The sequence below is a fragment of the Pseudorca crassidens genome, chromosome 2, assembly GCF_039906515.1.
Source record: "Pseudorca crassidens isolate mPseCra1 chromosome 2, mPseCra1.hap1, whole genome shotgun sequence".
In the NCBI taxonomy this organism is placed as follows: Eukaryota; Metazoa; Chordata; class Mammalia; order Artiodactyla; family Delphinidae; genus Pseudorca; species Pseudorca crassidens.
Window position 1 is genome coordinate 105,613,985 of NC_090297.1, and position 15,237 is coordinate 105,629,221.

General features: G+C 40.5%; 1 protein-coding gene across 18 annotated transcripts in view; it reads left to right on the forward strand.

Annotated features, from left to right (window-relative positions):
* Positions 1 to 15,237, forward strand: part of PDE4DIP (phosphodiesterase 4D interacting protein) — a 224,462-nt gene that overhangs the window by 65,090 nt on the left and 144,135 nt on the right. For all 18 annotated transcript variants that reach the window (XM_067727491.1, XM_067727490.1, XM_067727485.1 and 15 more), the window contains exon 4: positions 14,109 to 14,219. In XM_067727491.1, coding sequence (XP_067583592.1) covers positions 14,109 to 14,219 — 111 coding nt within the window. The remainder of the gene's footprint in view (positions 1 to 14,108; positions 14,220 to 15,237) is intronic.

The window sequence follows — 15,237 nt, forward strand, 5'->3', positions numbered from 1 at the left end:
TTCCCTAGGTAAACTGTAAATCCACTTTTATCTCCCAGTATTCTCCATCACATGCTTTCTATTCCATTAATTCTGAACTGCTTGCAAGTCAAAGTTGTTTCATATTTGCAAGCCTTTTTTCTGGCTGTTCCTGCTGCCTAGAATAATTTTTCTCTCCTCTTCTTTACCTGGTTAAAGCCTACTCATCTTTCAAGTTTCAGTTCAGGTCCAGTTTTTTGTTTATTTGTTTTTCTTTTTAGGATGCCCCCCCTCATTCTCCAGTCTCAAAATGTATACCCAGACTCTAGGCAATTCAGAGGCAGAAAGCCTCTTGTTCACCTTTTTCTAGTCTCTAGAACCTAGCATAATGCTGGTACATAGTAAGTGCTCAGTAGATGTTCATCAGTTAAGCTAAATTTGTTGAAAAGCGTTGAAGATTAGGTGTTATATTGGATTTGTATTCCCCCGGCCTCTACTTCAGTATTCACTGAGTATATTCACAGTAAGTAAAATGATTCTAAAGAGGGTATTGGTATATTAATTAATTGGTTAGGATAGGAAACTGAGAAGTCAGGAAAAATACATTTATTTTTAGAAGTCCAATGTGCTATCCATTGTACTACAGAGACAGGTGGGAAAAGTACATTTATTTTTTTTTATTTTTATTTTTTGTGGTACGCAGGCCTCTCACCGCTGCGGCCTCTCCTGTTGCAGAGCACAGGCCCCGGATGCACAGGCTCAGCGGCCATGGCTCACGGGCCTAGCCGCTCCACGGCATGTGGGATCTTCCCGCACCGGGGCACCAACCCGTGTCCCCTGCATCGGCAGGGAGACTCCCAACCACTGCGCCACCAGGGAAGCCCAGCACATTTATTTTTAATGGTGAGGTTAAAGGGAGATAACTGTCTACCTAAACTGGGATCATAAAATTATAAATGTAAAGTAAGAGAAAGAAGCAGAGACCTTTTGAAATATTGGACAGGAGTTATTAAGAAGATCATAATAATAGCTAATAATAATATGTATTGTTTATGAAACACTAGGCACTTTTTCGACATTTAACACATTTTATTTCAGCTCTTTTTCAGTTCATTTTCCTAACTTATGAGATAGATATTAGATATTATATTACATCCATTATATGAGTGAAGAGACCAAGACTCAAAGAACTTGATGAAAGCTATTACAGGTATAAAGTGGCAGAGCCAAGATAATTCCAAGAGTCAAGTTTCTTGGGGAAATGAGAGGACCATTCAGAGGAGAGGTTACATTAGTGCAATGTGTGCAATTTGGTTCTATGCAGAGAATCAAAATGGCAGATGCTATATATAGAAAAGCCATGGAAAGGGTAGGGGTCTGTGGCTTTACGGTCTAGAGGAGGCCTCCACTGCCCTCCCCTGTTTACACATTTTCTAATAATGCTGTCTTTAACATGAAAATGCCAACAAGACCAGCTGCAGTGTTTGCTTAATTACAGTCTGAAGCTAGCTTTTCTGGGCAGTCTGAATCCAACCACAGTGAGTCAGCCTGTTGAGGCCCCACCCATCCTGGCAAATTTTTCCACTTGGGTCTTGAAGCCTGGGTGGGGGGTGGGTGCGGGAAGTGAGTCCTAAAAGGGACTTTTCTACCCTTATGGAGATCTGAGTTATCACGGCCTGGGTTTCCTGTTCTAGTTTAGGTGAGTCTGGGTCATGTGACTTCTGCCTTTAGGTCCAGCCATTTCAAGTGCTTCTTGAGTTTCTCTTTAATTACAGCCTTGGCAAATGAAAGCTACTGGTGAAGTACATTTTCTTTCTTTCTTTTTTTTTGAAAATGGCATTTATGTTCCTCAAACCACAGTGCCCCAAGCATACTGGTTTTGGTTTCACTAGTGTCTTGAGACTTTCAAAAAGTTATTAGATGAGAAGGGAAGCGGGGATAAATCTGAAACTTTCTGCAATCATAAGCACAGGATTTTTTCTTTCTTGTTAAACATGACTTTTCAGAGGGATTCCACACAGTCATTCCACAGAACTTCGGCAACGTTTTCATTCCTAAGCAACACTGCCAAAAATAGGCATCAGATCAATCACCTTTTTCTTAAGAACTATGAATAAAAGCAATGATTCTGAGTGCTGTAGAGGATGCAGAGATGTATATGAGTTACCATTCTCGGAGAGCACACACTCTGATTAGGACATAAGAAATTTAAATTACACGAAATTTAATTTAAATAACATCTAAGGCACCAGTGGAAGAGATCACAAGATTAGAGTAATTGCCAATCAAATGTATATCTTTAAAAACCAGTCGTTAGGGGCTTCCCTGGTGGCACAGTGGTTGAGAGTCCACCTGCCGATGCGGGGGACACGGGTTCGTGCCCCGGTCCGGGAAGATCCCACAACCCACATGCCACAGAGCGTCTGTGCCCGTGAGCCATGGCCGCTGAGCCTGCGTGTCCGGAGCGGGAGAGGCTACAACAGTGAGAGGCCCACATACCTCGAAAAAAAAAAAAACCTAGATGTTAGGACAAAACATTTTTTCTAATTTGTATTCATACATATCGGTAAACTTTACAAAGTTATAAATATTGGTTCACATTTGGTTACACAATTAACAAAGTGACTTTATCAAAAAGAATGAAATTACAAAAATTGAACAACCCTGAAAGTTCTGGAAGGTATGGTTACCAACACGGAAAAGAGCAATCACTTCCACAGAGAAAATGGCATTGAATGAGAATAATCCTTCTTATATTTTGTTATCTCCTCTCTGTGTCCTCATTAGAACTTGTTGCCTTCTCCTCTTCACTGTATGAAGAGAAGCTCTGTCTTTCTTCCTATGGACTTGAGGAATTTCCATTCCAATGATAAAATTTTAAAATAACAAAAATAATGTTATCAATTAATATTTATTGAGTACTACAGTGTGCAGACCTCTGTGAATGCACCTGACTTGCATTATCTTATTCAGTTCTGAAAACAGTCTTTTGAGGTTGGTACAACCATTATTTTCATTTGTACAGGGAGGGACACTGAAGCTAGGAAAAGACTAGTGATTGCTAGAAAGTGCTAGAGCTGGGATTTTAACAGAAATGTACCGATTCCAGAACCTGAATGCTTAGCCACAATTTCATTATGCCTCTCTATGTACAGCTGCTCCCTTATTCATTTGTTTGTTCATCTACACAGTATATGGGTACAATCTATGTGCCAGGCCTGTTCTAGCTTTTACATGCACAGTGATCAAGTATGAAAAGGTGTGTGATGAAGGATGAATGTTTCAGTGTTTTTATACTAATAAAATATTAGAAACAATCTATTATTCATCAAGGCAAGGATTGATTATTTCAGCCATGGTACACATACAACAGAGCATCACTGAGCAATGTACTGACTTGGAAGGATGTGTGTAATAATAATAACAAATTTAAGATTAAACAACAGAACAACAATTTGAATATTACATAAAATAAGATCTCTTTAAAAAAATTTTATTTTTACATGATTTTTGAAGGTTACTTTCCATTTCCATTATTAAAAATATTGGCTATTTGTTATACAGCACATCCTTGAGCCTATCTTACACCCAACAGTTTGTACCTTCACTCCCCCACCCCTATACTGCCCCTCCCTCCCCACTGGTAACCACTAGTTTGTTCTCTGTGTCTGTGAGTCTGCTTCTTTTATGTTATATTCACTAGTTTGTTGTATTTTTTAGATTCCACATATAAGTGATGTCACAGTATTTATAAGATCTCATTTTTGAGGGAGAAAAACTAGAAATGTCTGGAAGGATATACACCAAAATATTTAAAGCGATTAGGTCTGGGTGATAGGATTAGCCATGATTTTTACCTTCTTTATAACTTTTTGTATTATCTGAATTTTTAATAATGTGCATTCCTTTTATTTATCTAATCATTCAACAAATATTTCTAAAGTGCTTACTGTATACAACATAATGTCTTAAGCACTGCACATACAATAATGGATAGGCAAACATGGTTCCTGCCCTCAGGGAGTTTACAGATTAGCCAATTACAACAGAATGTAATCATTACAATGCTGTGGAGGCACTCAGGAGGGACCCTTACCCAGACTTTAGGGTCAGATGGGCTTCCTTTAGTAGGTAATATCTAATTCAAATCCGTACAGGCTAGTTGGAGATAGTGAAGTCAGAGCTGAATGGAAATTGAAGAGGAATGACTTTCCAGGCTGACACTGCTACCCGTGAAAAGTCCTGGAGGCAGCAGAGCAAGTTCAGCAACAGGAAGCTTTTTGTCATGGCTGGAGCACTAGAGTATAGAATGGGGTTCAAGCTGGTTTTATCTCCCCCTACCACCTGCTACTCTCGGTCAAAGCCTTATTGTTACTGCCATGGTTATTCATGGTATCACTGCGAACTCAGCTCTTATGCCTGGACAAAGTCCTCATTGTGCCTTTGAAATCACCTTCTTTCCTAGAGAAGGGTGGAGAAAGAATTAATGAAAATCTAGAAAAATAGGTGAGGCCATAAATTGACACGTTCCATCTGAATACTAAAAGCTCAGCAAATAATCTTCCTGAGTCGCACCAGTTGTGAACAAACAACACCAAGTCCTGCTCTTGTTGGTCGGGCCAAACCGTAGGAGAATCTAGTTTGGAGCCTAGGAATCCTCGGGAGCTCCCAGCATCAGTGCAGCTCAACTGTCGTTTTGCCATGGAACTCATTTAACTGTCTCTGACAGTGCTATTTCTGGCTGGGCCATTTATTTTTGGTGACCAGGGAAGTTGTTATTTGTTTTGTTTTGTTTTGATATAGTTCATAGCGCTCCAGTATGATGATGACAACACCCTGCTATTCCAGGATCATTGTGGGTAGCGTGGGTGTGTATCTATGGTGGGGGAAGACAGCAGGAACATCACTGGAACCCCTGCCATTTATCTACACAATGATGCTGCCTAAGACAGGGTTTATTTATTGACCTGATATAATAGCTCTGTTGTTAGCTGTCTTGCCATCAGGCCACGTATTTCAAGAAAAGGCTGTGTAGAGGATGGATATCAGTATGCTTCTGAGTTTAAGGGGAAAAAGTTGAATGGTATTGTTAACATTTTAGCATTTGAAAGACTGAAACTTCAGGGATTATGTTGAAATTTCAGAAACAGAGTTTCAGAAGAAAGATTTGTTTATTGTGCAACCCCAAAGAGAAAAAGCCAGATGTTTGTAGAGTTCTCAGTCTGCTTTCTGAGGCAGGCATCAACAGCTGGCTTCTGGAACACTGGACAGAAACCCTGTGTGGAAGTGAAAGGGTTGGTGAGTGGAAGACCAAGTTGATTGACTTCGATTGACATTTTCCTTATTAGAATGTTCGCAGAAGTTATGCATATTCTTCAGGGCAGCCAAATGAGTATGTTTTTCCTGTCAAAATATAGGGTGGATCATGTTTTCTTTCTGTTTTATTTAAGGATTGTAACAAAACTTTAACTTTTGATAGAACATAGTAATCCATGAGTATTTAATATTGAGGGCCACTTAAAGTGTACTTTATCTAGCCTTTATGTTAGGGCCCCATAATCTAAGTAGGATTAATATACATTTAGAAATGGTCAGTTCTAAACCATTTGCTTTTAACTGAATTGAACTGAATTGAACTTGAATCTTTATCATAGAAAAATCCTTTGTAAAAGGCAAAGGACTGGATATGTTACTTCTCACAGCTTTAGTTTCTTTCTTCTTTTTTAAATAACAGCTTTTTTGAAATGTAATTTACATACCATAAAATTCACCCTTTTAAAGTGTACAATTCCATGTTTTTTGTATATTTAATGAGTTGTGCAACAATTACCACTACCTAGTTCCAGGACATTTTCATCACCCCCCAAAAACCCATCATACCCATTAGTAGTCATTTCCTGTTCCCTCTTCCCCCAGGCCCTGGAAACCACTCATCTAATTTCCCTATGAATTTGTCTAGTCTGAAAATTTCATATAAATAGAATCATGTAATATGTGACTTTTTGTGCCTGGCTTATTTCACATTATATAATGTTTTCAAGGTTCATTTGTGTTATAGCATGTGTCAGTACTTCATTCCTTTTTATGACAGAGTAGTATTCCATTATATGGATATGCTAAACTTTGTGTATTCAATCTTCTGTTTTTGGATGTTTGGGATGTTTCTGCTTTTTGACTATGCGAATGATGCTTCTGTTTTGTGTGGACATATGTATCTCTCCTCTTGGGTGTATACCTGGGAGTGGAATTGCTAGGTCATATAGTAACCCTATGTTTAATCTTTTGAAGACTAGCTTTGGTTTAGTCACCTTGAAAATGGAGAAAACTATGTTTTATATAGGTTCAGGTGGTCAGATCCTCTGAGGTCACAAGCAATTTTATTTATAATGAAGGATACTTTTTGAAAATATGCAGGGACCTAAGGTAGAATTGGAAGTACCTTATTAGTCACAGGGGAACCCTAGGTTCACAGGGGTCATCTAGTGTCATGAATAAGGCCCTGATGAGTATGAAATATGGGTCAGACTGCTGGAAGCTGTAGTCTGTGCTCCTCCACTTTCTAGCTAAGCAAATCGGCTAACTTCCTGATGTCTTACTTTCCTGGAGTATAAAATGGGGATAATAATATCCAATCCACTTACTTCACAGTGTTGTAATGAAGATAAAATGAAATAATACATATATGGAAGTGCTTTGTATATTGTCAAATCCTATACAAGTGATTGTTATTGTGAAGATAGTGTAATTATATCTAATTAATATTGTAATACAAGTCAAAGTCATTCAAAACAGCCAGTAATTAAACTCTTGTATTTCTCCAACTTAGATTTTATCATAAAAACATAAGGACTCCCAGACACATACATGTATTACAAATAAAATATTTATATGTGAAACAAACCATCCTCCTCCTTCTCCTTACCCCATCCCTTTGTGTCTATCCCTGCCGTCTAATCCAAAACAAGTAGGGTTCCTGGGTGCTAAAGAGCAGGAAGCGCTCTCCAGCCATTGGTGTGACTTTCCCACAGGTCTGTTTTGAAAATGTAACAGTTAGCAAAGTCTGTTGAGAGTCATCCTTAGGTCCCTAGTCGTTGTTGCTGCTTTTGTCTTGGAATAACATGTCCTTTATGCTCACTTATCTCCTCTTCCTCTTCCTGTGCAAGGCAACCAGAGCACTCAGTCTGAACAGGTAGACTCTCACTACCTTTTAGGGCTCTACCATAAGAGAGCTGGTGGGGTGCTCTGAGATCTTTCAAAAAGTGACAGCTCTCTCATTGGTGCTGCCTTCGGTACTATTGTTTCTATGAGAAAATATGTTTCAAACATAGAATCTCAGGATGGCTAAAGACCTTAAAAGTTCTCCAGAACTAACCTAGTGGATGTGTGAAGATTCTTAACAATATCCCTGACAAGTGGTCCTTTAATTTCAGTTGATTCCTTTTTGTGGCAGGAAATTTACTATCTCTCATAATGTAAGTGCTAAGTAAATATTTGATGTATGAATGTATGGATGGAGTGTGGCAATAAGTTCATTACATCCAGCTCTACTAGAGAATTTATTCTTATATTTAATTGAAAGCTGCCTTCCTGTAATTCCTAGTTTCATTCCATTTAAAATAGTTTTTTTTAAATAATAAACTATTTCACAGACAAGAACATACAAAGAACAATAAAACACTTGTCCATGTATCCAATATCTAAATTTTTTTTAAAGATTTTTTGATTTGAACCATTTTTTTAAAGTCCTTATTGAATTTATTACAATATTGCTTCTGTTTTATGTTTTTTTGGGGTTTTTGGCCACAAGGCATGTGGGATCTTAGCTCTCTGACCAGGAATTGAACCCACACCCCCTGCATTGGAAGGTGAAGTCTTAACCACTGGACGGCCAGGGAAGTCCCCCCAATATCTAAATTTTAACACATATTATTTTTGCTCTATTTGCCTCATATTGAAAAATAAAAGTTCACATTACAGATGCAATTGCAACACTCTTAATAGCCTACCCCAATCCGACCTCCTGACTCCTTTCCTACAGTTAGTTACTATTAAGTATTTTTCCGAAAGTCACACAATTAGAAAATAGCAGAGCTGAGATTTGAACCCAGATCTCCTTGGTTCAAAAGCTATTGCCCTTTCCACAATTCTGTGCTATCCCACCTAGATAAATATGTATAATAGTGATAATATTTATTGCCAATTTGTAAGTGGGTAGTAAAATGTCAAGGGTTGCTTAAAACACTATTCTCCTGTTCCTCTGCTTACCATATTAAGTTATTTACGAATATTTTTATTTTCATGAAATGTAAAATTATGAATTATCACAGATATCAAATTGGTGAAGTTGAGTTGCAAAAGTTTGATTATATTTGAAAAGAATGTGTCAATTAAGATGATTAATCATTTTTAGTGGAGTGGAACTGTATTTTTAGGAGAGGGATTGGTAAGAGATTAATATGTTTTCAAGCATTTCCATTGTAAGAACTATCTGGGGGGTCTGAATATGATTAAGCAAATTGAGGCTGAGTTGTTTTTAAAGGCTGACTTGACAGTCGGTTATGTTAATGGGGCATGACATAAAACAGCTGGGTTGTAATCTCCTACTATTGTTGGCATTGATTGAGTTCTTATTAAAGTCTTGTTTCCAGTCTGGACTAATACATTAAGAAGCGGTGGGAAGAAGAAATTAAGCAAGGAGCAGGGGAGAACTGTTAATGTTTGGAAAAAATATTTTCAGAGAAGAGTAAAGATTTTCTATATACTACATTAAAAAGGAAGAACAAAGATAGAAGCACTGCCCCTTGCTCAAGAACCTGCAGTGTTTGTTTCCTAAGCAGTGCAGAGCTTATCCAAAGCTCTGAGAGGCCCTGATTTAGGAGGTCTAGTGAGCAGCCCAGGTGTGTGTGGTTTTGTTTGATAAAGCTACAAAACACAAATGAATAAAACAAAACATAAGCAAATAAAGTAAGTAGTTCCTCACCCTTTGTTCAAACTGAGAACCAGGATCTGCTAAAGGAACAAACTCAGGCTCCTCATCCCGACTTTCAAGATCTTTCTAAAATGGTTCTTCACTTCCTGTCCTCTCTGTTCACCCACTACAGGACAGCATGTGCCCTTTGTTTCAGTCCACTTGGTCCTCTGCACCTTTGCTTATGTTCTACCTGCCTAGATTGCCTTGTATTCTCCCTCCAGCCTATGCAAACTTGATTCATCCTATAAGGAGAGCAAAAATGTCACTTCTCTCTGGAACCTTCTCTGGTAGCCTCTCTTTCCTAATTTCTATAGTTTTTATTATTTGTACAGTTCATACTGCCCTTTGATTGTTATTTATCATATATTATTCCCCATTTACTCAGAACTCTTGTACATAGTTCAGATTCTGCATTGTGCATTAAAATTAGTCTATTAGAAGAATTAATTTTACTTATAAAATTACCTTTAGATACGCTCTTCCTCCTACAAGATCTGCATAATCTTGTATACAGATTGAATTCTATTAGGATTAAATCCAATGAAGTCAAAGTCAGCAGGTTAGTTATTCATCCATTCTTTTATTAAATATTTCTTGAGCACCTACTATGTGCCAGGCACCATTCTGGGTACAGGTGATATAGCAGTGAACAAAACAGGCCCATATCCTGGCTTTCTCATGGAGTTCACATGCTAGTAGGGAGAGACAGACAAGAAACAAAATAAATAAGTAAATATAATATTTTAGAAGGTGATAGTGCTATGGGATTAAAAAAAACAATGAAGGGAGACATGGAGGGCTGGGGTGAGGCATAGGGTGAGTAACAGTTTTAAATAGGGTGGTCACCTCATAGAGGAAGTGACATTTGATCAAAGACTTGAAGAGGGTGAGGAAGAGAATGCAGATAACTAAAGAAAGAGCATAGTATTCAGAAGGATCAATAAGCTGAAAGGCCTTGAGGAGGGAGGGTGCTTGGTGTTTTTGAGAAACAGCAAAGAGAAACAGTGTGGCCGGGGCAGAGTACATAGGGGAAGAGTAGTAGGAAAAAAGTAGAAGAGAGGGTAGGGGAGAGGCTCCAGATTATGCAGGGCCTTGGGACTTATGGGCTAACAAAACGACTGACTTAGCCTTTCACTCTCAATTAGATGGGAAGCCATTGGGGGTTTCCAGCAAAGGAGCAATCTGACATTTTGTAACCCTCATAGTGATATGGCTGCCATGCTAAGAATCGACTATAGGGGAGCAAGGGTGGGAGTGGGGAGACCAGTTAAGGGGCTATTCAAATAACTCAGAGGAGAGATCACAGTATCTTGGGCCAGAGTGGCAAAGGTACGAGTGGCAGTGGTGGTAGATAGCTTCTCTATATGTGTTGAAAATAGAAATCTTGAGAGACAGATTTACAGACAGATGAGATGATGTGCATGAGAAAGAAGGGTCAAGAATAATTAAAAAGTTTTGGCCCAAACAACTGCAAATATTGGTGGTTACAAACTGAAATGGGGTCCACAGAGGAAGGAACATATGTCCTGGGAAAAATTAGGAATTCAGTTTTATATATCACGAGTATGAGCTGTCTATATTCAAGTAGAGATTTCTACTAGGAAGTTAGGTGTAGATTGGAGTTCAGGAGCAAAGTCAAGATGGGCATATAAACTTAGAAATTTAAGTGAACAAAACATTATTTTTCTAGTCACCATTCTAGCAGATGTAGTTTCTTTGGAACCATTAAAACAAACTTTTCTATATCATTGGAAAGTTATGAGAATAATATTGGGTTGGCCAAAAAGTTTGTTTGGGTTTTTCGTAAGATCCTAGCCGAACGAACTTTTTGGCCAACCTAACATAAGCAACCTAGCCCATATTTAACAGATCAAATCAGCAAAAAATGAAATATATATGCAATCATTATCTATTCATTAATTTAACACATATTTAGGGAGTGCGTCCTAAATATTCTGCAACGAGAATACAAAGACACGAAATATGACTTGCCAGCCCTCAAAGCACTCTAGTCTGACTGAGGTGATTGTATACTGCACAGTGGGAAGAATTAACTGGGAAGGTCTTCTTGGCAATTGTTGGAACTGAAGGAATATAGAGAGACATATAAGTCATTGACCCTTGGGCAGCTTACAGACTAGTCGGAGAGGTAGACACATGAAAAAGTGAAAAGCTCTAAAATGTGTAAATAACCCTGCAGGACAACAGAAAAGCATCACCACGAGGCAGCGTACGAGCACTTGCCAAACGTTAGTAGTTGCCTTAGGAGCTCAAGAGGAAAAAGTTTTTCCAGTCTGGCGTAGCAGGGAAAGCTTTGTTTGGGTGGAATTCAAACTTGAGAAAGTGACTTGAAAAAAGAGGCAGGGTGTCTTGAGAGGGTGTGATTTTTTTTTTTCTTTTATACTAAGAGTGATGAGATGCCTGTGAAGGATTTTTAAGTAAGGGAGATGACAGGATAAGATTTGAGTTTTGAAAATAATGCTTTGAAAATAATGGGTTTTCTTAGCTTTAATAAGGAGAAGAACTAGCTGGATGAATTCTGGCAGACATGACAGACACTGTTGCAAAAGTGTTTGCCATGAGGTTTGTCGTGAGAATGGCACATGCAAGTTGAACTATTTAGCCAACAGCTGGATATGTAGGGCTAGATCTTGGGTGAGACAACTCAGTTGGAGGTTTGGGGACTGTTTGGGAGGCAAAAGTCAAAGCCCTAAAAGTGGATAAAATCTCTAAGGGAGAAAGTGTGAAGAGAAAAAAATCAGAAGGCTAATGGCTAATCATCATTTAAGTAGTAGCTTTAAAGAGCCAGGAAAAAAGAAAAAAAAAAACAACACAGAGAAGAGGCTAGAGAGATAGGAAAAGAACAAGGGATCACAGGGCATAAGAGAAAATAGGCTTAATGTGAAGAAAGAAATATATAGGTTGGATAAGAGCACCTGCATTCATAGGCAATTTTACTTTCCATAAAGCTTCTATTAAATTATCTTACATGATGAAAGAATCCAAGTAGACATCAAAAGCATGATTAAACACTAATCTAGAATCTGGCACCTGGTTCCCCCTGTGCAAAATGGAGGTAATAATAATCAGGTTATTCCTCTAGGAGCTTAGACCAGGAAAGGGCCTTAAAATCACCGTTTCCAACCACTTCATTTTATAAATGAGGACAGTTAGGCCCCTGGAGACGTGTACTCCCAAGGTCATACGTCTATTTAGTAACAAAGCTGGGACCAGAAAAGGATCGTCTTGAGTCTTACCTCAGACTTTTCTCTTCCTCACTGTCTCTAATTAAGCCTAGGTGAAATTCATTTATTCTAAGCGCACAGATTTAATGAAATTAGCTAAATGCATTTTAAATGTGTGCTTTTTTTAAAAAAATGAAGAATATATTGTCTTAAGTTACCAGTGGTCTAGGTAAGAAATGTGCTGCCTACTTATAATCCAGCTCTATTTGAGAGAATGCTCAGTTCTCATTATGCCCTCCTGAGGCCACTTTATTCACTCAAATTTTTTCTGTCTTTCAAAGCAAAGTGCAAGTGCAACTCCTGGTCAAAGTTTTCTTTCTCTCACCATCCTAATGAGAATGAATCACTCTTTTTTCTGGGCTCCCACAGATTCAGTATTTTTCAAACTTTAGGACAAAACGTATTAGTGGGTCATGGAATCAATTCAGTGGGTCACTCCCCAACAGAGAAACGGAATAGGAAATATCAGAGTGCATCCTACATAGTGATGGTTAACATTACTTTGGGGAACTTTTACTTCAGTTGTGTGTGTGTGTGCATGCACTGGATTGCAGTGTGAAATGTAAAATGTTTGAATAACACAGGCCTGGAGGATTAGAGTGTAAAACGTACGCACCTACATCTCTACGGCCACCTATCTCTTGGAGGGCTGGGACTGTCTTCATCTTTGTATTCCTCATGCCCAACATACTACCTGCAGTGTACAAAAAAGGGAGGTTGATTGGAATTATTATGAAGAGTGAAGAAAGAATTAGAAGAATGAAGAGCAGGTAGGTTGGGGAGGAAGCTTCTACGTGAATTAAGTATAAAGTTTTTGTTTCCTTTACTTTGGATGTTAATGTTAATTTGTTTTCAAGCTAGTATTACTGCAACCAAGAACCTGTGTGTGGTATCTGTGCTGTGGCGTTGTCTCCCAGTCACCTTCAGTGTCCCGTGTGGTGTGGTATAAATAATACTTCCTGCCAGCGTTGCAGCTGTCATTCAAGGATCTTAGATTGCTTTAGGAGCAGGATCTGGTAATGAGTGCCTAGCTCCACTTGGCAGGTGCCGGAGTTAAGAACTAGTGACTGGGTAAAGTCTCTGGGCTCCAGCCTGACACCTCCCTCCATCGCCTCCCACCCTCTTTTCGCCCTCATCCCTTGGAGGGAGGAACATTTGACCCTGCCTCTTGGAGCTTGTGTAACTGGTAAACAGATTTTTGCAAAGATTCCACTGAACTAGAAGATTGGCCCTTTCTTGGGAGGTGGCTCAGGTGTGTATGGGGGGAGGGGCACGGTAATAAAGGCTATTTCTTTAACTGCCTCAGGGCTGGAAAGGTCCAGGGAATAAAACTGGGAAGGAACTGTTGAGAGGTGAGCTTCTGGATCATTCAAGGAAATTAGAAACCCCTCTGATGAGTCGTTCTTTAAGATTTGCACCTGACAGAAGGGGGATATTTGATACGTGGTCACCATTTTGTGGGCCATTCTGTGTCCTTGCAACCCAACCATCACCTTGAATTACTCCCATTCCCCATTTCCTGGAAGCTTCTGAGGGTCAGCCCCCTCTCTTTTCTGAGAAACTGTTAACTGCCTACAGTTGGGCCTGAGAGGCTGAGGGAGGGTGAGAGCCGAGTCCTAGCTTGGAGTCGGGTTACACCACTTGTGTCTGAGTTCACGCAGCATGTTCCTCTGTCAGGGATTCCGCAAATATCTCCCGAGGTAAAAAAGGAAAGCGCGCTGCGCTCCGGCACCCAGAGCAGCGAGCCCAGGCCCAAGTCCGGGAGAGAGCGCCAGCCATCAGGGGCATGTCGCCGTAGCCTCGCAGCGTCGCCGCCGGCTCGCTTCATGCCGCGGTGCAGCTGCACCACGTTCCTGGGCTGAGGGGGCGATTGGGCATGTGCTCCTCCCCATGGGTTGCCCACCATGTCTAATGGATATCGCACTCTGTCCCAGCACCTCAATGACCTGAAGAAGGAGAACTTCAGCCTCAAGCTGCGCATCTACTTCCTGGAGGAGCGCATGCAGCAGAAGTATGAGGCCAGCAGGGAGGACATCTACAAGAGGGTGAGTGCGGGGGCCTGCGGCTCGTGGGGGGAAGGGGCTGGTGGTGGACACATCCAGATTCCGAGCTCTTCCTAGCTGGTGCTGTGCGAATCAGTGGGGTAGGCGGTCTCCCGGCCTGGCCTGGCCTGGTCACCTTAACGCCAGTGTGACCTTGGACAAGCCCATTTCACCTCATCGGTGCCTGTTTCCTACTTTCCTACTCTGTAAAGAGAGCGAGCTGGATTAAATCAGAGGCTCTCGACCTGTGGTTTGGAACTGTGTAGAACGGTCACCTTGGGGGCTGGTTTAAAGTGTCGATTACTGCCTTACCCCCAGGGATTCTGATTTAGGAAGGGAGGGGGAGCTTAGAAATCTGCATTTTTAAACAAGCCCCGGAGGTGACTGAAGCTGGTAGTTTTCAAGTCACACGCTCTGCTTAGAGAAGGGACCCTTCTAGCTCTGGCACATGGGGGCAGGGAATGATGCCATGGGGAACAGGGCAGGGGCTGAGGACGTTTCTGTTCCTTGAGAAATTCGTGTTTGTTTTTGAAGATGATTATGCAGATGAGCTTTTAGGACGGGGTCTTAGGCATTTTCATCTTTAGGAATAGTTCACCTTAGAATGAAGAAAGGGTATTGATGGAATGAACAGCCGTTGGCCTTGGGTGGGGTGGGAGAGGGAATGGCGGCTTCCCTGAAAGGGAGGGCTGTCTTGATTGATGGGGGAGTGGGGCTGGGAAGGAAGACAGAGGGGATTGGCTGAGTTGAGGGTGAGATGAGACAGCACCTTGGTAAGAGGACATTAGGCTACGGTTTACAAGGATTAAGCTTCGTAACTGGTTGCCACAATGTTGATTTCCTTAGCTTTCTTAGTGTCTGGGCTAGCAGGACCTGAAGCGGCCTGAGCGACCTGGAGCTGGTGGCCTCTGACTTTATCAGTTTCTAAATCTCCAGCTGTTTGCACCAGAGGACTCTACCAATATTATCATTATCTATGTGTGCCCTCTCCTGTCGAGAAGGAGTTTGGGAAGCATTACAG